At 41.9% G+C, this 20,125-nt stretch overlaps 2 protein-coding genes, 1 long non-coding RNA gene and 1 other non-coding gene across 5 annotated transcripts; 2 read left to right on the top strand and 2 right to left on the bottom strand.

The window, feature by feature from the left end:
* Positions 1-1,020: 1,020 nt before the first annotated feature.
* On the bottom strand, positions 1,021-1,103 carry trnal-cag (transfer RNA leucine (anticodon CAG)). The gene has a single exon. It is a non-coding gene; the product is annotated as a tRNA-Leu (tRNA).
* A 160-nt stretch (positions 1,104-1,263) lies between these two features.
* On the top strand, positions 1,264-4,467 carry dusp23b (dual specificity phosphatase 23b). Of its 2 annotated transcripts, none has more exons than XM_008399016.2 (3): positions 1,264-1,535; positions 2,304-2,575; positions 3,889-4,467. In XM_008399016.2, exons 2-3 carry the CDS (start codon positions 2,306-2,308, stop codon positions 4,072-4,074), a joined length of 456 nt encoding a protein of 151 aa, XP_008397238.1. In that variant the 5' UTR covers positions 1,264-1,535; positions 2,304-2,305; the 3' UTR covers positions 4,075-4,467. The 2 variants fall into 2 exon arrangements, with proteins under 2 accessions (XP_008397238.1, XP_008397237.1); XM_008399015.2 differs by having other exon boundaries at positions 1,267-1,535; positions 2,300-2,575.
* Positions 4,468-4,569: 102 nt separating this feature from the next.
* On the bottom strand, positions 4,570-19,152 carry afdnb (afadin, adherens junction formation factor b). The gene is made up of 23 exons (XM_017302454.1): positions 17,999-19,152; positions 16,995-17,190; positions 16,175-16,281; positions 15,341-15,459; positions 15,178-15,272; positions 14,751-15,100; positions 13,750-13,895; positions 13,209-13,303; positions 12,857-13,128; positions 12,572-12,715; positions 10,813-11,011; positions 10,633-10,724; positions 9,772-9,858; positions 9,628-9,693; positions 9,440-9,513; positions 8,771-8,910; positions 8,543-8,674; positions 8,352-8,431; positions 8,141-8,275; positions 6,580-7,380; positions 5,181-5,274; positions 5,040-5,076; positions 4,570-4,861 (listed from the first exon to the last, which is right to left on the bottom strand). Exons 1-23 carry the CDS (start codon positions 18,092-18,094, stop codon positions 4,768-4,770), a joined length of 3,651 nt encoding a protein of 1,216 aa, XP_017157943.1. The 5' UTR covers positions 18,095-19,152; the 3' UTR covers positions 4,570-4,767.
* Positions 10,918-13,620, top strand: LOC108165834 (uncharacterized). The gene is made up of 2 exons (XR_001776150.1): positions 10,918-11,183; positions 13,526-13,620. It is a non-coding gene; the product is annotated as an uncharacterized LOC108165834 (long non-coding RNA).
* Positions 19,153-20,125: the final 973 nt, after the last annotated feature.

Here is a 20,125-nt window from a genome sequence, read left to right as displayed (position 1 = left end):
AACATTGCCAAAAATTCAAGTATAAAACTTAACATTCAAAGGCAAATACAGGATCCATTACAATAAACAATCCTGGGTTACTGAATGAAAACTTCCTGATAGCATGGCGGCTAGCTGATTACTGCTAGTTCTGATTGACTGTTTCTGACTGAGCAGAGTAATTATGCAGAGCAGGAAGGAGATCGATTATTTTTTTTAGAGATTATCTGTTTCATGTTAGGACAGCGAAAGTTTTAATACGTAGGTAAAATGTATTTTTTTAGATTAGATGCTGCAGCTTTAAGAAGAGGTTCGGTGTGAGAGTCACTACCAGGTGGAGCAGAAGTAGCGCTCCGTCTGTAGCGCGTAGCAGCGGTTCAACAGCGAGAGCAGAACCAGCGTCTTTCATCGCACCTCGAAGACTGAAATAATTTTGCGGGTTATTTGTTTAGCTTTCTGACCGTCATGCTAATCCGGGTGAGTGTTTGTAGCTGTGCGCTGCTTTACCTGCTATCTGATCCTCCATATGTCTTTTTTACTGCAGTGAGCCTCGATGTAGCCAAACTCCGTCAAGAATGGCATTGTTTTTATGTCGTATTAGCTTCGTTGTGTTGATGCATTTTGACGTGCTTCAATTTTCCGCCGCAACACGCAAACTTCCCCATTCACTCAGTGCGTTAAGATTTGTTGCTGCGCGTTTGCGCAGAGTGAAGGAAAGAGGAGACCAGCTGCACAGGCAGGCTGCGAAATGAGATGAAGGTGATCGGTATAGGCAACAAGAGCCAATGATCGCCGATCACCGATCATGCACTTTTTCATGAAAATCGGCCGATTATGATCGGTGACCAATCGATCGGCACACCTCTACTCTATACCAATGTTTTTAGATATTTTCCTGCTTCACCAGAAATAATTTCACTGGACGGCTGCTCAACAAGTTTTTGCTGAACTCCAATTAGGTGTTTTAAAGCAAGAAGACCATTAAAACATTCAGGGAATTGTTCCTTAATATTGTAAGAATACAACTGAACCAAAAGTTTCTGTCAGAAGTGGGATTCGAACCCACGCCTCCAGAGGAGACTGCGACCTGAACGCAGCGCCTTAGACCGCTCGGCCATCCTGACACTTGTAAATCACCCCGCCGTAAAGATTTATGAACATGACAAACACATATGTAAATTTACTGTAAATGTACAGTACATATATGTATAGATACGTACATTGACATAAAATGACACAACAGTAATAGAAACAAGAAAAGGAATCCCTTTATGACTGACAGTGCCGCAAATTTCCGAAAAAACCCGTATGGTTACTTCTCTTCCTACTTTATAATGCTATGTGTTTGTCACAATGATGAAAGGAGTGTTGCTGCTGCCCCACCTATAACTGCAACAGTCAACGTAAAGGGGTTGTTTTGTCTGTTGCAGACAACGTTGCGTTAGACAACCCCTTTACGTTTTTAAACTTTATTATTTAGGGCCGTGTTGTACCAGCAGTTAGCTCAGCTAGCAGAAGTTCGGCGCATAGCAATCCGCCTTGTTCTCACCTAACCTGTAAGTAATTTTGTTGTGTTTTGCGTGACGTGCTGTATTCCCCCAGTACGAACGACACCTGAATGTACTTTTTACATTGATAAGAACAGCAGTCTGTTTACGCCTATAAAGCTAAGTTGGGCACTTAGCACTGTCGCGTTGCTAATGTTAAGCTACATGCTGCTATTTATGTTTTGGTGGAGCTAGGCGAGCATGTCTCATTTCATGTTCTGTATGTCTTATCTTACAGTCAATTTAATCTTGTTCCTAGATAGCCGTGGTAATAGTACAAGATATGAGCTTCTTTCACTTTTATTGGCAATTCTGGTCAAAAATTATTGAACACATTCTCAGAAAAAAAAAACATTAAAAACGGAAACACAGGGGAAGGTTGAAATGTCTGAACCTCTGTGGTTTTCTTTGACAACTTCTGCAAATTATAGGAATGTTTGGATCTCACCTGTTTACGTTTCAACCAACACCTTTATTTATATTAAATACAGTTTATAAGAACTATGTCTGGTGTCTTTAAAAAAAAGTTTTATTACATTTTGTCATGCAAGCAATTGACAGGACTAGGTGTTTTATTGCTTTCCCAATAAAACACACGACACACTTGACATGTTAAATGAGTAGGACATGCTCATTTACTGGATTAACATTTACTGCTGTAAATGTATGAAGTAATGCTCATCCAGTAAATATCAGTTCCTTCCTTGTATTGTCTTTCATAACAGATCACATGAGTTTCACCAGAGGGAAATAAAAGCACATTTTTCTCTCAGACAGTCATGGCCTCCTTCTCTCCACACAACTTCTCCTGGCTTGAACCCGGGAAGCTGGCCGGGTTGGCCATGCCCAGGATGCCAAGTGAATACCGCTATCTGCTGGACAACGGAGTCAGACACCTCGTTTGTCTGTGCGAGAGGAAACCACCAAACCATGACACCTGCCCAGAGCTGCAGCTTCACCACATCAAGATAGCTGACTTCACTCCTCCTTCTCCCAGTCAGATTGATCAGTTTCTCTCCATCGTGGAAGGAGCCAACTCCAAAGGAGAGGTAGGTGCTCCTATCACGACTGTAAGAGTGGAGTTAACTGACTTGGTCAGCATATCCAGAATTTCAGTTTAGTTTGACTTTTGGCTTGAGAAATTATTTTTTCCAGTCTTACCTCAACAGCAACGCATTCTTGCTGAAAGTTTGGTGAAAATAAGAACTCAAGCAAAGCTGCCATTGAAAATACGTCATTTCTTGTAATCAACAGTCTAAAGGCCGACCAATCAGTGTTTGCTTTTTGAAGTTTTTTTGTGCTACAACCTCAAATGTCAATGTCTTTTAGTGGGATTATGATAAACCCACTGCATAATTTTAGGAAATTCACATTTCATTACTGATAAAAAAAATCGTAAAAGTGTGGTGTATATTTGCCAGTAATGCTTTTTCTTCCTCCATGTACTCAGTGATAAACATAACTGAAGTCTAAATTTAAACAAAAAAATAAACATTTATTAGCAAACTAGAGCATTTACATACAGAGTTTAAAGGTAAGAGATTGAAAAATACACTTCTTCTGGCAAATTAGCTCAAATTTCATTTAACACTCAAAGCACCTTGAGGGCCAAAGTGGAACATAACTGGGTCCCAATATCTTCACATTAAATGATAATTTTATGAAATGTGTCCTGGATTTAAAAAAAAAAATTTATTCAAAAAATATTTTTGGTCCTTTTTAAAATATTTAATGAAGTGAAAATAACCAAAATTGATTGTTACACTTTAAATACATCATGCACCGTTTTGGTTCCCTAAGATGAAAAGTGTCAGTTTGTGCTTTTAACTTTAATTGCTCCAAAAAAATAATGTTTAGAAATCTGTGCAATTAGAAAATTTCGAGCTGGTCAAAGCGCTTTATTCTTGGAAAATATAGTAATATTTTTTTTAGTTATTCCACTTTAAAAAAAAAAGTTAGGATTTGTAACAAAGCAGGCATAAAAAATAGGAAAGACATGAAAACTCTGGATAGGTCTGAAGTTATTGAAAGGATTTAATGCAGTGAAAGTAATTTTTTTTTTTTATTGTAGTCCTTTAGGATGTAGCATTTTGAGAGATAAAAACCATACAGCCAATTTAAAAATGCCTCAAGGAGTAAAAACATCAAAACTTAGTTGTAACAAAAGAAAGTACAGAGGGGGAAGCAACACACAATGTAACACACACACACACATATATATATATATATTGACTGTACAGGTAGAAACCAGACCCGGCTTCAGCAGTTGTGTAAAAACAGCAAACACCTGCCTAATCACAGGAGCTAATGCAGGGTGTGAGCTCTGCCGGTGGTTTGACGACATCGTGACGTTTGTCTCCAGGGCGTGGCCGTCCACTGCATGCACGGCCACGGCAGGACGGGCACCATGCTGGCCTGCTACCTGGTGAAGAGCCGGAAGATGTCCGGGCCCGACGCCATCGCAGAGATCCGCAGGATCCGGCCCGGCTCCATCGAGACCCACGAACAGGAGAAGGCCGTGGTGCAGTTCTACCAGCGCACAAAGTAGCTCTGCCACGGCGGCGAGCATGAGAAGTCTGCACTGGAACTGTATGCAGTCAGCGTTTTGGAAATGAGATGTAGAATTAGGGAGTGTGTGTTAAAAGTGTATTCGATTTAAATTAATCTGCAATTGGTGTTACTGGGACAAACATTTCTGGTTTTAAAGACACACGCCTTGCTTTGTTTGCTGTACTGCAACCTGGAAAAGCGCTCATTGTTTCATTTTGTCATCTTTCGTCCAACAACTTTAACATGTTTTAGTTGGATTTTATGGAAGTGGCAAGTTTCGGTTTTCAAAAAGTCTATATTTAGGTCTGGGCTTTGACTGAGCCGTTACAACACATGGCTGTAGTTTCAGGCTCGTCGTCCTGCTTCAAGGTAAATCTCTGCTCTAATTTCAGGTTTTTCACAACCTACAGGTGTTTCTCTTTCCCTTCTTGTGGAGAAAAAAAGTGTCATGGTGTAACCTAATTCCTGACTTTCTTTGCCCTTTTCTTTTGTCTTCATGATGCTGTTTATTAATTAATGTTACCTAACGAACCTCAGAAGCCTTCACAGAACATCTGTTAATAATTCTGAGATCAAATTACACTTTTTGTCACGCAAAATCCTATCAAAAATTATGCTTTGTTTTTTTTAATTTATTTTATTTTTTACTTCTGTTCAAAAGGTTTTCTTTGAGAAAACCAGGAACCTTCACTCAAGCGCTTGTTGCCAGGGAGAAAAGACGCTGACGCTCCCTGAATGTGAGCTTCTCAGGAGCCGACGCCGTCTTGATTTTCTCCACCGGTTTCCTGCTAACGCAAAACCACAGATACTTGAAATTAGTGGTTTCCACGGACACAAGCAAGTTGTTGTGTTTCATGTATAAGGTCTGAGAATCTGTATTACTCAGGGATACGTTTTTATTTTCTTTAGCATTTGTGAATGCTGCACATGTTCAAATAAACGAGTTTCAAAGTATAAACTCACTCATCTGACGTTGCTTTCAGTCCATTTTCTCTGTGATCTGCCAAAAACATAAAATAATGCTATTTTCTAAAATAAAATGAATTTTTGAATGACAGAGTAAAAATCTGGAATTTCCTTTAATATTCTGATAGTTCACTTCACCTGGTTTTCCTTCTTGCTTGTAGGAATGCCGATTCCCTCCCTGCTTCTCCTCGTTTTGTTTCCTCTTGATGTTTCCGACGGATCCGATCTTGATCTAGACGTGGAAACATAAAAACATGAAAAATGATGCGTTGTTCAACCAGTAGAACCGGGGCGTCCAAACTTCTTGTTGAATGGTCCAAAATCATAAAGTGAAATTAACTCGAGGGCTGAAAAAAACAGAACAAAAACATTTTACCAACTCAACAATAAACTTATAGTTAGAACAGACAATCAGTCAGATCTGTTGATGGGAAGGGATGTGTAAATTATTCTACAGTCAAAACCTTTGGAACAAAATTGTCAATTCTGGTCAATAAAAATCAAGATTTAGGTAAAAGTCACTGGATAGATTAATAATCCATCCATCCATCCATTTTATTGCACCCTTGTCCCTTAATGGGGTCAGGAGGGTTGCTGGTGCCTCTCCAGCTAACGTTTCGGGCGAGAGGCGGGGGTCACCCTGGACAGGTCGCCAGTCTGTCGCAGGGCAACACAGAGACATACAGGACACACAACCATGCACACACACACTCACACCTAGGGGCAATTTGGAGAGGCCAATTAACCTGACAAGTTTTTGGACTGTGGGAGGAAACCGGAGTACCCGGAGAAAACCCACGCATGCGCAGGGAGAACATGCAAACTCCATGCAGAAATAATAATTGGTGTTATTATTCTAATAACTACAATATGCTCCTAATCCCGCATTCACTGTTTTATAAACTTTCAAAGTTTTCTGTCACATTCCAATATTCTAACACTGAAATGTGACGTTTGTTCTTCAAAAGAGGCAGTGTTTTTTCTTTTACAGGCTCATAATGCCGTTTTGTGGAACAATCAAGTAACTATGTTACCTTCAGTTGTTATAAAACTGCTGCATACATCAAACGTGACTTAAAAAAAATTTAATTTGGAATTTAACATCTTGAAATTGGGCTTCCGTCTCTTTAAGAAACTCGTGCTCTTTCTGAAACCCCTCCTTCAGGAAGTCATCACATTATGGTGATGACTTGGTGATTAACCATTTCACAACATTTTTACCAGCGTTGCACTGAGAAGTATCTCGTATAATGAGATCAGCAGATGCTCAGTTCCACCAGGTGTTTGCTAATTGCTGCTGGCTAGTCTGAAGTTGCCGAGTGGAGGAGTCGGGCTCTGTAATGCGGAAGCTCGGAAACTGCAGAGGACCTGCATCTCGAAGGCGGAGCTAGGTCCACCCAGACGTTTTGCACGGCTGAATGGTTGCCATGGAGATTAAAGGATTTCTCAAACATGAAAGAATCAAGGCGACACTCCAGGAAAACGTTATAACACAATGTGAAGCTCAAAAAAGTTGATTTCACATAATCCACTTAACCTCCGGTGTTCTGTCCAGCTGCTGCAGGATCGCCATGACATCCAGGTCTTCCTCTTCCTCCTCCTCTTCCTCTCCTCTCTGCTGAATCTCCTGCAGCCTCTTCTGAAACCTCCACTCCAGGTCCAGCCTCTGCAGCCTGTCGTCCTCCTCAGTGCTCCGTTGCTCCTTGGCTCTGAGCTGCCGCGCCTCAATCTCCAGCCGCTCCACCGCCTCCAGCCTCTGCTGCTTCTCCAGCGCCTCCCGCCTCCAGGGGTCACACATCAGCACCCGGGGTTCACTCTGGCCCTTCCGCTCGGACGGAGGCTCCTGGAAGGAAACGTGCTTCGTTGGAGTGATGCACACTCGGGGTTTTTCTGACCTCTGCTGCTGCCAGAGACCCGAGGGCTGGAGTAGCGCCTTGGCCGCTGATGATGGACACGCTGGGCTTGGGGAACTCTTCCTCTGCTCACTGGTTGTACGGAGCTGGTTCAGCACACATGGGCTCTGCTGAAAGGTGGTGAGAGGAGGGTTTGACTGCACACCGCCTGCTCTGGTGACGGGGATGTCGATGCGTATCGGCTGGATCGACGGCGTAGGAACCGCCCGCTGTGAAAACGGGTTCCTCCAGACGCCGGCCGGACTCGGCTGTTTGTGGTCGGACGAGATGTCGTGTGTAGAAACGCTTGAGGGGAGAGCAACGGATCGGCAGAAATTTGTCGACTGACTGGAACTCCGGCTCCTCTGCGTGCACGCGTTCTGCTCTTTGTCCAGCAGGGGGCCTCCAGTGTCTGTGCACAAGCTCTGCTGAGACATGGTGCGAGGCTACATGGGAGGACAGAGAGACTTTTAACAGATTCACACACCTGAATGTAGATTATTAATACAATTCAGCAACAGGGCAGTTTAAAGTGTGTCACCTCATAACAGCACTTTAAACTGGGACAGACATTAAATTTTGTCAAAAGTCATCGTCAAAATCATCAAGCAAGTACACATGAAACATGTTGACCAGCGTTCCAGTTACTACGAATCAAAGGCAACTCTAAAAGCGTGGGTTTGTAGTGAAGACAAGATTTGATGTCGATTTTTTGGGGAACGAATCGATTCAGAAACTATTTTTTAATTCAGAAACCAGTTTTTTCTATTCAAACAATTTACAGATTCTGTTCAAATTGTGTGACTGATTAGAGAAAAACAGAGTAAACAAATAGAACATTTGTTTCAAATGATATCATAAAGTTTCCTACTGTATCGAATTCCATAGGTCTATGTTTGAACAAAAACAGGTTTGTGTATAAAGTAACTCAAATTAGCATGTATTAGCATGTAGCTTAGCTGCCTGGCTTTTCCTCAATACATACAGCGGGTGAGACTGCATTCTACGGTGGCTGAGTGGGCTCATAATCCGATATGCAGCGTACTCACAAATATTTTTCCTCTCCTCTAGTTTTTAGCCTTGATTTGCTTCTTGGCATAAAATCCCAATGAGACACATTCAGATTTGTAATGTCTTTCAAAATGTGAAAAACAAGAGCTAGGAATGCTGAGTAAGTGTTTTTGTCAAAGAGTTGCGTCAACATACCATGAAGCCTCTCCTGCTGTCGCTCTGCTCACTGGAAGGCGTCACCGCCATCGTAAGCGGTGGCTGCGTCGGCCCAAAAACAGACTTGTCCTTGGACTTGGGGTTCGGCAGCGTCAGATATTCTCTGGGAAGCGTCTGGAAGAAGGTAGCAAACAAATGTGAGACTGTAAGGGGGGGAAAAAATTATAAATTCAACGTCTAAAATTCTCACATCGGCGCAAAGGTTGTCGCTGGAAACGGATGAAAAGCCGCGGTCAAAGAGTTCACCTTCGTCCTCCGGGCAAAAGCCAGCTGGAACAAGGAGAGAGCAAACGAATGCAGAGCTGCCCTTTTTCTCACGCATTAAATGGACTTCACAAACGGGGAAGCCGCTAAAAAGTCACGAACAGAAAGGTCACCGACCGGTCACGTTGGGGTTGGAGCGGTAAAGCTGTCGGTATTTCTGCGTCCTCTGGTCTTTGGTTCTTTTGCGGCCTCCGTGGTTTCTCTCCGAGGGGCTGAGATCCACAACGCAGTACAGCGCGGAAACGCCATCTTGTGAGGCAATAAAAGGTTCAAATCAGGTCCTAAAATGTAAAAAAAAAAAAAAAAAAAAAGCTTAAAGAAACTATGTAGGTGAGGTATCCTTACCCAGTCTTAAATGGCTGCTGCTCGTTTTGTTTTCCGGGGGCGATTCGTTCAGTAGGTTGCCGAGACCTCGGTAGCTCGCCGCAAACTTCTCCACCTGTAAGCTGACGACGGGGCCGGTGCGCATCATGATGGCGGCTGCGCTAAATGAGTCAAAGAGGTTTATGAAAGCTAAAGTGGCGCTACCGGTAACAGTACACAGAAGGTGAAACATTACTCAGTGGGATATATTAATTGTTTTGGTTCTAGCTATTGTTAGCAACACAAGACGATAATCATGTATTTTTCTCTATTTTAGACATTTAAATGCTAAAGGTACACAGTGTTATTTGAGTGCCTCTGGCTTACCTAGAAGCAAACGGTCAGACGCTGGGCCTCTAGAAAGGGCTTATATTATTAATATACAATACTGAAAAATTAGAAAATTCTGAAGTTACATCCAGCCCTGGCCAGAAGCGTTAATAGATACTTTATGCTAAAAACTTTCACTGTGTGTTGGAGAAACGTTGTCGGACATTAGCTCTTCATAACTTTAACCAGACAAATTAAATGTTGGAACCATAAAAACAGACTTACGTAATAATGACAATTAATTTCAGGGTACATAAATCTCCTGTGTGTGAATCATGAATCTACCCTACTTGTGTCGTACTTGCTGTCAGATGCAGCTACCTGTCTTGGCTGAGTCCGACCAGGCTGTGACCGTCCACACTGAGCAGCTGATCTCCAGCTGCCAGCCTCCCGCTCTACACGCAGTAAAGACACGTCTTCATTTCTTATCTCGTTAAAAAAAAAAAAACAACCTCAAACAAAATATTCCTTGGAGTGAAAGCCGAAAGAGAGAAGTGTCACAGTCTCACCATTTCGGCGGGTCCTCCCTTGACCACAGACTTGACGTAGATCCCGATGTTACTCTGACCTGCTCCCTGCAGCACAACATGACGGGCTGTTCACTCAATGAGTCGCTGCATCGTAGAAAGTTTTCATGTTTAAACTGTTTTCACCTTGGCTGCTACAATACTGACTCCCATCCCGCTGTTCAGAGGCTTGTGCACAGTGACGTTCTCAACCTCGGGCTGCCTGTGCGCTGCCTGACGAAAAAAAAAAAAAAAGACGTACAAAAGAAGCATAAGTTAGTGTTAAAAAATCGGGGTTGGAGCGATCAGATGGATTAATCGTGATTAATTAATCGGTTGTTGAAATAATTGTCAACAAATTTAATAATCAATTAATCTTTAACTGAGAGTAGAGACTCTAAAAAAGGCAATTTGCTGAGAGAACAACAGTCAGAGCAGTAATTAAGTTAAATCTGTACAAAAATATACACATCTTGCATTTAAGATAGAAAAAAACAACCTTTGTACTCCTCAAGTGGCTTAGTTTTAGATTCACAAAGTTAAAATTCTGTAAAAATATTCCTTCCAAGTTCTTTTGCTAGCTGATAATTAATTGTTTAAACCAAAAATAATCGACAGATTATTACTACTCTACATTTGTAATATTCTTTGCCGTGAATGATCAAGCATATAGTCAAGGACTGCTATGTTACTGCATTTTAGGCAAAAAAATATTCACTTTCTTATTTAAAAAAACGACTTGAATTATTTGTTTATTTCTAATATAGTACAGGCAATGCTTAAGTGTCTATATGAAAAATCTACAGAATGTGCCATTTAAAAAAAAATCTAATTATGTCAATGTCAATTTTATTTATGAAGCACTTTAAAAACAGATATTAACTGCACCAAAGTACTGTACAGTATTTATAAAACAGCGATAAACAAAAAATCGTGAGAATAAAAGACTAATTGATTACTAAAATAATTGTTAAAACATAAACCCTCTGGAGTCTCGGTTCTCTTTACCAAGTATAAATCCCCATCAGAGTGTGTGTTTTCACTAAAATGCGCCGTCCAGTCTCCTTGGGAATCAGCCACAGACGTCAAACAACAGAGACCTGCAAGACGAAATATGAAGCAGCTGACCAACATGTTCAGAATAAAGTACGATCCAACTCTGGCGTCTGAATCCAAGGTCTCTCCCACCTTTCTGACAGATTGGCTCCAGAAACTCTCTGAACCCCTGAGGGACTCCTCTCAGCGTCTCACAGGAGTATCCTCCCTGCGGCAGCAGGAAAGGCAGCAGCAGGTCGAGGCTCTCCGTCAGCCGAAGCTCGCCACCTTCGCTGCGAATCAGGTTATCGGCCGAGGCCTTGGCAGCCTTCGCCACGGCATCCGTCAGGTCCTGCACCGGGAGTGACAGCGAGGGAGAGATACGTCAGGAAAGAGTCGACGCGGATGTCATGTTTCCCTCAACATGGGGGACACCCAATCGGCCTGCGATGATTCTGAGCAGGAGACTGAAGATGACCGTGACCTTTGACATCCGTAGACGGAGATGTAACATCAGAACTGATGTGAGTAATGGCTCTGCCATGCTGTCGTTTCCTTTAAAACTCCAACGCTCTGGGCAGCGCTGGGTTCCAGGCGTTTGTTGTTGTTGCCTGATTTGGGATGTTTTCTCTTCAGGCTTAGATTCAAATTGAGTTCCTTTTTAGATGCTATGGGCAGGAAGGATTTCCTGTAGAGGTCAGTATTACAGCGGTTTTAGGAAGCCTCTGACTGACAGCCCACTGCTGTTGTGTGACAGTGTCATGAAGAGGATCCTCAGAACACAACTAGCCCCTCTTCCTAAGCATGTTAAACATCTCGTTTTTATAATTTTACTTATTTGTATTTTATGAAAAAATACGGTTGAGTCAAATTTAACTCCAATCATGAATGTGACGTGTTGCTTTGTTTTCTTTCCCCACTAATAATTTAAACCTGCAGCGTCTCAAAAGTATTCACACCCCCCACACTTCTTTATGTTTAGTCACATTTCATCCACAATCCTCAGAGTTTCTGCTGTGATTTTATGTAACAGCCCACACCAGTCTGAAGCATTATCATGAAACAGAAGGGAAATCCAAATCAAAGCATTATGCAAATAAAATCTGAAAAGTGTGACGCACACGTGTTTTTATACCAGCTTTTAGAAATTTTTTTCAAGAATGTTTCTTTACCATTTTGCACGTCTGGATCATGAATTTCATATTTCACTTTCATCTATCTTTCCATCAGTTTTGCCCAGCCTCCCTGCCCCTGGTGATGAAACACGCTCCCACAGCATGATGCCGCCACTACTGTGCTTCTCAATGAGGAAGGTGTGCAGCGTTAATTTTCTGTGGCCTTCGCAAAACGTTTATTTTGGGATAAAAATACACACATGCCTACTGTCCTTCTGAAGACATTTGGTTTCACTGGCTTTTATTTTGAACTATCAGAATAAATGCACCCCACACTTTTCAGATTTTTATTTGCAAAATGGAAATAAAAAAAAGAAAAAAAAGCACTTAAAGTCATATTTTTTTCATCTGTTTTGCAATTATGCACATGTTTGTGTTAATCTGACACTTTAAAACCTAAAAAAAGAAAACAACCAGAAGTATGTAGCTGTAATTTTACATGTGGGAAAAGTTTAAGTGGTGTTAATACTTTAAGCAGGAAGCCGTACAAGTTGTCCACTCGAAGCCAAAGTACTAATGTCCTTCATGTATTATTCATCATTACATCGGTCATTGTAACTATTAATTATTCATGGTATTAAATCAATGAGCACAGCCAGGAGCTTCGGCCAGTTTCAAAAACCCTCGCTGGAAACCTCTTACGGTTTTGTTTTCAGTCTGAAAAAAATACAAACTCTGTCCTTTTTGACAGTGACATCTGTGGGTGGTGTGGGTCAGCGAAGTGGAGGACTACTCACAGGGGGGATCTGAGGCTCGCTGGGTCCGTACATGTACCCGTCCATCAACATGCGCAGCTGCAGGGAGTTCAGCTTGAAACAGGAAGTCTGGATGTCCTTAGCGTCCGAAGCCGAGTACTTACTCATTGTCAGGAGCGCGGTCGCCTAGTAACAAGCCAGGCAATACTATTTTAGCATCCCAGGAGACAGAATCAACCACAGTAAAAACCAAAAAAAATAATAATAATGAACTGACATATTGATTGGAGGAAATAGCAATTCTTTAGCCAAGCGGGGGTGTCAGACCTGAGTTATATGTCCCAGATGGCAGTCGGCGGCCAGCTCCAGGCCCTGCCTCTCCGCCCAGGCCTCGATGGGGGTCAGCCTCTGACGCAGTGCGGCCCCCCAGTAGTGAGAGCGCAGGCCCGGCGTGCCGGGTTCTGGCGCCATGAGCTGATTAAACAGCCAGGCGCTGATGAAGTGGAAGAGCTGAGAGAAGAGCTGGATGGTGAGGGCCGGGTTGACGCGGCACCGGCGCAGAAGGGACATGGCGTTCATCAAGGTGTCCAACACCATCTCTGCGGTCAGACCAAGACACGTCACGACATCTTAATCTGCTGAATTATCTAGTTTGATTGATTTATTTTCTAAAACGTGCCTATGCCGGCCGGGAGAGTGCCGTGTCGCTCAGAATCGGTGAGGAAAGTTGGTAGGTGTTTCCTCAACTCTCTCTGCAGGCAACGGAGCAGGAAGCTACAAACAAACAAGCAAAAGATACATGTTGGTATTTAATCCATCTGGGCAAAAATACAAGGTTCTGTTAATCTTATTGTTGTTAAAACGTAATCTGTTTAATTAGAGTTACACACTGATGAAGTGAAAAATAATCTTAAAATGGCCTCTAAGTCAACATGCAGCTTCATTATGGCGTTCCTCATGGTCCTGTTTTAGCCTCATTTCTTTTTTCCCCCACAGATGCTCACTCTGTGGCGAACAACACCGGCTTCTATCGTTACGTCGACGAAGCCGCGTTGTAATCATCAGTAAATACACACATTACTATTCAGCTGCTCAAAGTGTGGAATCGCTTTGAAAAATTTTTACTTTTGCAGCAACAAAATGCTTCCTGTTGGTACATATTGTTTGCAAAACGACAAGCCTGTGGCGTCAGAGGTCCGTGTTCGTCCATCCGCCTGTACCTGTAGGCGTTGTGCACCTGATGGGACAGATCCAGCTGACTTTGCTTCGTGAGCCGGCCCAGGTCTTTGTCGTTCTTCAGAAAATTCAGCAGCTCCGAGGAATTGGCCAACCAGAAGGCGAGAACGCCGCCGATGGCCTGGCGCCTCTGGAGAGCCAATCACAGCGACAGATTGGTTTCAGCAAACTTGGAAATGTTCAACTGTGAAGTTTTGCCATTTTCAAAATGTTTTTATTTTTTATTTTCATTGTTTACTTGACAGGGGCAGATGCAAAAAACTTAGATCAAGTCAATCTAATGTCAGCATCTCAGTGTTTATTACCAAAGCTACTCTGCAAAGACGAAGCCCTTCAAACGTTGGTTGAAACGAAAAGTTAAACTCAACTGAATCAAAACAATGACAATATTTAATTTAATTGTTCTTAAGACATGAAGTAAACATTTTAAGATGTCTTAAAATCAGATGGTACTGATGAGTACTAGAGGTTAGAAGTCTTAACAGAGAAGGTTTTCTGTCCAAAGAAAGTAAACAAAATTGTATTTTACAGTCATGATTAAAGCGGCATCTAGTACTCAATTTCTGTACAAAGTTAATAATGGGATGTAATGCATATATGAAACAGTTTTTAATTAGTTTGAAACCATTAATATTACTCTGTATTGTTGTTGAAATTGTATGTTTATCAAAGTGGTGGATATGGATAGTGGTGATTATTATTATTTATTTATTTTACTTTATTTATTTTTCCCAATGTACTTTTGGCAAGAACAACAACAACAAAAAGCTTAGGACATTTTTTTAGGAACTTGGTGAAATTTAAGTTGATGATGCAGCTAACAACAAGCCAAGGTATTTAAATTCAACAACAGAGTGAATTCTGGGTAAAATGTTTTATGTTTCTCCACCGTTTAAGACTGGAAACAGATCAAACTAACCAAATAGGAAGAGGCCGACAAACTACAAATTTTTGTGCGCTGTAACAAAGGTTTTCATGAACTCGCCTGGATGACCTTTCCCATCATGGTCGCCATTTTGTTTGTGATTGACGTTACGGGGTGCGTGCTCGCAGAAGACGGAGAGCCTCCGCTGTGCCGGCGCCGCAGGGCGAAGCGACTCGCAGCGTAGAGGATGTAAGCGGGGGAAAGCTTGAAATGAACCGTGGAGCTGTTGGTGTAATTTATGACTGCGGACAGAAAAGGCTCCTCGGCTGAAACGTACGAGGCGCCAGCAGGGGGCAGGAGGACAACATCACAAACACGCAGCAGCAGCAACGCTTTCAGAGGTTGTGATTCAGACTCACCATCGTCACAGATCTCTACTCTAACCGGTAATCCAGATTGATCTGAAGAGTCTGAGTGAATTAAAGATGAAACGAGTAAGGTTCACGGTGTACACCTGTGAAATAAAAGTATCTGCTGTTTATATTACCTTCAAGAATCTGATTTCTTTTCTTTTCTTTGCAACGTCTCAGAGGCTCAAGGCTGGACGAGCGGTCGCTGTTGTTCAGCAGGTCTTCAGCTGGTCTGGGCGTTGATTTAAGAACAGAAGATGTTATTCTGATAGTTTGAACAAACAAAAAGTGAGTACTTACCCGTCCTCGCCCTCTGACGCCCTCTCAGCTCCCCTTTTCTCTTTCTTTTTCCCTTTTCTTGACAGTGTCCTCTTGAAGGTTTGAAGAAGGCCTCCTTTTTCTTTCTCATGATAACTTTCCTTCATGAATAAACACATGAGCGGAGACGATTGGTAGCGTATGTGTAATGGCTACATGTGAAAATGAGCTGAAGTTTAAGACTGGAAACAGATCCAGTCTTAAACTGGATCTGTTTTGAACAAGGGACCAGTCAGATGATTTCCAGCTCTGTCCCTGGAAATCGGATCCTAAGCACGCTTAAGTGTTACTATGTCATACCAACCGCAACACTCTTCAGAGTGGATTCTGTTACTGAGGGAAGAAGATTCAAAGTGTGGGTGTAAAAGAGCGTAAACAGTAATTTAATAGCTCACTGTGTTTTGTTTTTTTTGGTCCATTTATCCATGCTTTGGGAATGTTTCGCAAAGCTTGGTTAACAGGCCAATCAGTTGCTCTGTTTAACATCAGTTTGTTGAGAAAGAAGCAGAGACTGGAAATCCAATGCTAATCTTGCTAATGTAGCATAAAGAAAGGTTGAAATGGCAGCCTCGGTTTATTTCGTCTTTATTTTAAAATCGTCAACTCCCGTCCTACACCGACTGGCCTCCGAAACCAGAGGAAGGCTGGGAAGAAAATATTTTCAAAGCTAATTATAATAAAAGTAGAAATTAAAATTGGATCAAATCTGGCTAAGCAGGTCAAAGGTTTAGCAATGAATCTTTAATCGGTGAACGTGTTTTTAGTATTTAATTGAAGCTTTTATTATTTTTGAAGCGCACTGGACGGCAGGGTTACCTCCAATCTCTCCTGGTCTTTTTTGAGCACAAATTGCCCTTCTCGGTTGTCCGAGGTCCAGCTCAATTGTACGACCAGAGGTCTCTCATCCAGGTCCAATTTACGCTCTAAGAAGAAAAAAAGTAGGGGATGGACAGCTTTGAAAGAAAACCAGAATATGACACGTTTCTTGACTCTCACCTTTGCTACATGAATTCTAATTATAATAAAATGGTGTTGATAAAAGGAGTCTGATTTTTACAACACAGCCTGGTTGTTCATTCACTCATAGGCAACACAGAATAAAAGATGAGAAACGAAATAAGAAACTACAGTAGAACATCTCAGAATTAGCGACTTGTGACGTCTCACGACTCAAATGAACAAAAAAAAGTTATTAAATTGTGACATCACCAAACTCGTCCTATATATTAAAGAGGCGATGAATAATGAGATCCCCAGTAAGTTGTGTGTAGCACTCAGAAATACTTTTGAAGCAACATGTCGAAGCATCTTTAAGCGACCTCAGTAATTTAACATTAGACATTTCTGTTGAATCTAATCTGTGCAGACAGAGCGTCTGCACAGACGCTCTGTCTGCACAGAATATCTGTCATAACTTCACCACAAACAGTTTGGCAGCTAACCAACTGGCTGGAAGATGATTCATGAATAAATTAATTATTAATCCATTAGTAATGCAACCGGCTCAAGTCAGAAGGTTATTGGTTACTGCTATGGGGACCTAAAACATGCATGTCCCACATAGGAAATGGAGGAACAGCATAGTCAGCAGCTTCAGTTATCCAGGAGCAAGTTACCACCAGCATGGCGATCTTACCTTGATCTGCATGGATCTCATAGAGAGAATATTTTGTCGACAGCATTTTCATATCCGGCCTGAACTTCTCTGAAAGCGTCTCAATCACCTTGCGAGTCGTCAAGCTGCTGCAAACCCGTAGGCACTTTGTGGCCACGCTGCCTTCTTCTTCGTGATCCTCTAAGGAGAAGCGGATCACGCCGTGAAACGCCAGGTTCTGTTAGAATACAGACGGTCACTGAAAAGCCCCCAAAAGGGTCGCTTTCGAAATACTCATTTAAGCAATCAAGGCCAAATGTGTGTATTATCGTCTCAGTGTCTGATCCAGTTTTACTTGAAGGTCTCTGAGTTTTTTTGGGGGGGAGGGGTTTGGAGAAAAGCAGTAAACGCACACTAGCATGAAGACCAAAGACATCACCATGTGTAAACACGGTGGTGGTAGCGTCATGCTGGGGGACCGCTTGCTTCAGACTGGGGTGGAGATTCACCTACCACCGAGAAAACGGCCCTGAACATCTCCAGTCATGTGCTAGAATGTCCTAGTCAAAGTCCAAAGCTAATCAGAAATATTCAAGATATTCCAATAGGATTTAACCTGAAGGTGCAAAACACCTCAAGTCTGCCTAAATTAAGGCCCTCTGAAATCCACTTGATTCTGAAATCCACTTGATTCTTTTATTTTTCAGCATAAAATATTTATCGTCGAATTTAATCTAATTTAGTCATGCAATTTTTTGTGATTAAACTATAAAATATAGAATTAAAATATAGAATAAAATATCATTTATTGTCTCACAGTGAGGAAATTAAAGATATACACCTATTGCACCTATTAATCTCTTTTTAGTTTAATGAAAACTGGGATCAAGATGTTCTATTTTAAGTTTTTTCAGATAACAATAATGTTATTTGAATAATTCTATCTATAAATATCAATAAAACTGACTGAGTGTGGCACGAGTTTAACAGATCAAGACAGAACGGTGGTTTTGTAGTTTGATGCGTGGCATCCTGACTGGTCTCACCTCATCAGGTTGGCTGATCTCAAACAGGTCCAGTCTGTTGCTATTCCACTGACTGATGACCTCGGCCAGTTTCTCCCGTTCCTTCGTTTCCGGCATCTTCCCGCCTAAAAACCGCTTTTCCAAACCGTCATGCAAAGTTTTACTCAGAAACCAAGATGGAGGGAAAACAAACCATAACGTTGTGCCAGGAGCAGCGCTGCTTCGGCGTGCTCCCACGTCGTTATGAGCCGTCCTCTGTGGGAAGCTGTTAAAAATAATCGCCTAATTTTGCCCCCCGTCTGCGAGCCCCCCGCATCCCTCCGCCCTCATTTAACAGGTCAGTGAAGCTATGCTGAATGAGGCAAAAAAAAGGGAAAACTAATTATAAACGTGACAAAGACAAAATAACCTTAATTGCTTGCACCAAATGCATTGTTTTTGTTTTTTTTACTTTGTTTTCCCAATGAAACCCAACTTTACAGTAAATTCAACCCATCAGTTTTGATAACAACAGGATGCAGGTATCTAAGGCATTTCCACGGCTGTCGCCTTCATTCATCTCGTCTCAGTGACGAACGCTAAGGCTCAAATGAATCCCACTGCTCATGCGTGCCAGTAGATGTCTTCGCAGCTTATATGATGCCTTCCCATTCATTCGCCGCCATGTATATGGGCCAGCTTTTGTTGGCTGCTTCAAAGTCCTCTGGGTAAACTTTCAACAGAACAAAAGCCACGACAATGGCAGCCCTCCATTAAGTAGACAATATGACCGCAACACTGAACAATCAAAGGTATTGTTGTCTGGATGGTGAACCAGACAGAAAGTTATGAACCTAGAAAAAGTGTTTATATCCACCGACACAAAGTGGCACAGAGCTGAGTGGTGGCATTTAATGTCTATATGCTACTAGCTCAGGCTGTGCACAGGAAAAAAGATTAGTTACCATAGCTACACAGATGATGCACAGATCCACAGTGTTAGCAGTAACTCCGAACCAATCCAAATAGATCAAGAGTGTCGAACTCATTTTCATTTTGTTCCATATCAAAAATCTGAAGGTTCTTAAAAGGGGCCGGTTGTGCCAGAACGTATTGATAAAACTAATCCAAAAAATCCAACTGTAAATCAACAAATACCTGTTTGTTTCAGCATCCAGTAAGGGTTTCTTAAGATTAAATAATACAAAATCCTGGCTGGATCAGTCCAGCCAGGATTTTGTGACTCTAATTCAGAAATATTTGTATGGAATTTGTATGATATTTGTACTAATTTGTGATGTTAAACATGACTTTTTATTGATGGCCGTACTGATCACGGAGTACAACTTTATATCAAGTAAGGCTGAGGTAGCAGTCACTCAAACCAGATGTTTTTGGCCAGTTTTGAGAAAGATTTGCAGTAAAAAATCAGAAAAAAAACATGGGAATCTGAAGATTTTGTTTGTACTTTGAGTGAGTTTTGCAGTCTTGTAATTTGGAGTCTAAAGGGCCACATAAAAAGCTGTGGCGGGCCAGATTTGGCCCCCGGGTCCTTGAGTTTGACACATGTGGAGTAGATCATTAGAACAAATCAATGGATGTTTTACAACTTTAACCAGCTGAAACGGAAACAAAACTGAAGTTATCATCTTTGAACCTAAAAAGGATCAATCTAGAGTCAACTCACAGCTTCAGCTACTACAGCTGGAAACCAGAGATCATGCCGGGAACCTGGGAGTAGCGACGGACTCTGACCTGAACCTTTAGAGCCACATAAAGACGGTTACAAAGTCAGCCTTCTATCACCTGAAGAACATCTCCTGGATAACATGTTCTAATGTTGCAGCAGAAACTCATCCATGCGTTTATCTTTAGTTGCATTGATTACTGCAACAACCTTAAACCTTATAATGTCCCAGTGAACATGGGGTTCTCTCTGGGTACTCCGTCTTCCTCCCACAGTCATAAAACATGACCATTACGTTAATTTTGTAACTCCAAATCGCTCTTTGGTGTGAGTGTCTCAATGCGTAGCGGTGCGCTGCCCCGCCCCGTAATTGACTGGCGACCGCCGGAGACAGACACCCACGACCCTACAAAGGATGGGCAGGTATAGACAACAGATGGACGGTTTGGGTTTCAAGGTCTCTTCTAATTTGCATTCATTTG

Source organism: Poecilia reticulata, linkage group LG22 (genome assembly GCF_000633615.1).
Source record: "Poecilia reticulata strain Guanapo linkage group LG22, Guppy_female_1.0+MT, whole genome shotgun sequence".
Taxonomy (NCBI): domain Eukaryota; kingdom Metazoa; phylum Chordata; class Actinopteri; order Cyprinodontiformes; family Poeciliidae; genus Poecilia; species Poecilia reticulata.
Note: the sequence above shows the minus strand (reverse complement) of the source record. Positions and strands in the feature narration are given on the sequence as shown.

Bases quoted from the DNA above. Each gene is read 5' to 3' on its own strand.
- dusp23b (XM_008399016.2), top strand. From the start codon at position 2,306: ATGGCCTCCTTCTCTCCACACAACTTCTCCTGGCTTGAACCCGGGAAG. The intron at 2,576-3,888 runs GTAGGTGCTCCT...GTTTGTCTCCAG, and splicing joins GAGCCAACTCCAAAGGAGAG to GGCGTGGCCGTCCACTGCAT.
- afdnb (XM_017302454.1), bottom strand. From the start codon at position 18,094: ATGCCGGAAACGAAGGAACGGGAGAAACTGGCCGAGGTCATCAGTCAG. The intron at 17,191-17,998 runs GTGAGACCAGTC...GTATTCTAACAG, and splicing joins AGATCAGCCAACCTGATGAG to AACCTGGCGTTTCACGGCGT. The intron at 8,675-8,770 runs GTAAGGATACCT...TTGCCTCACAAG, and splicing joins CAGCAGCCATTTAAGACTGG to ATGGCGTTTCCGCGCTGTAC.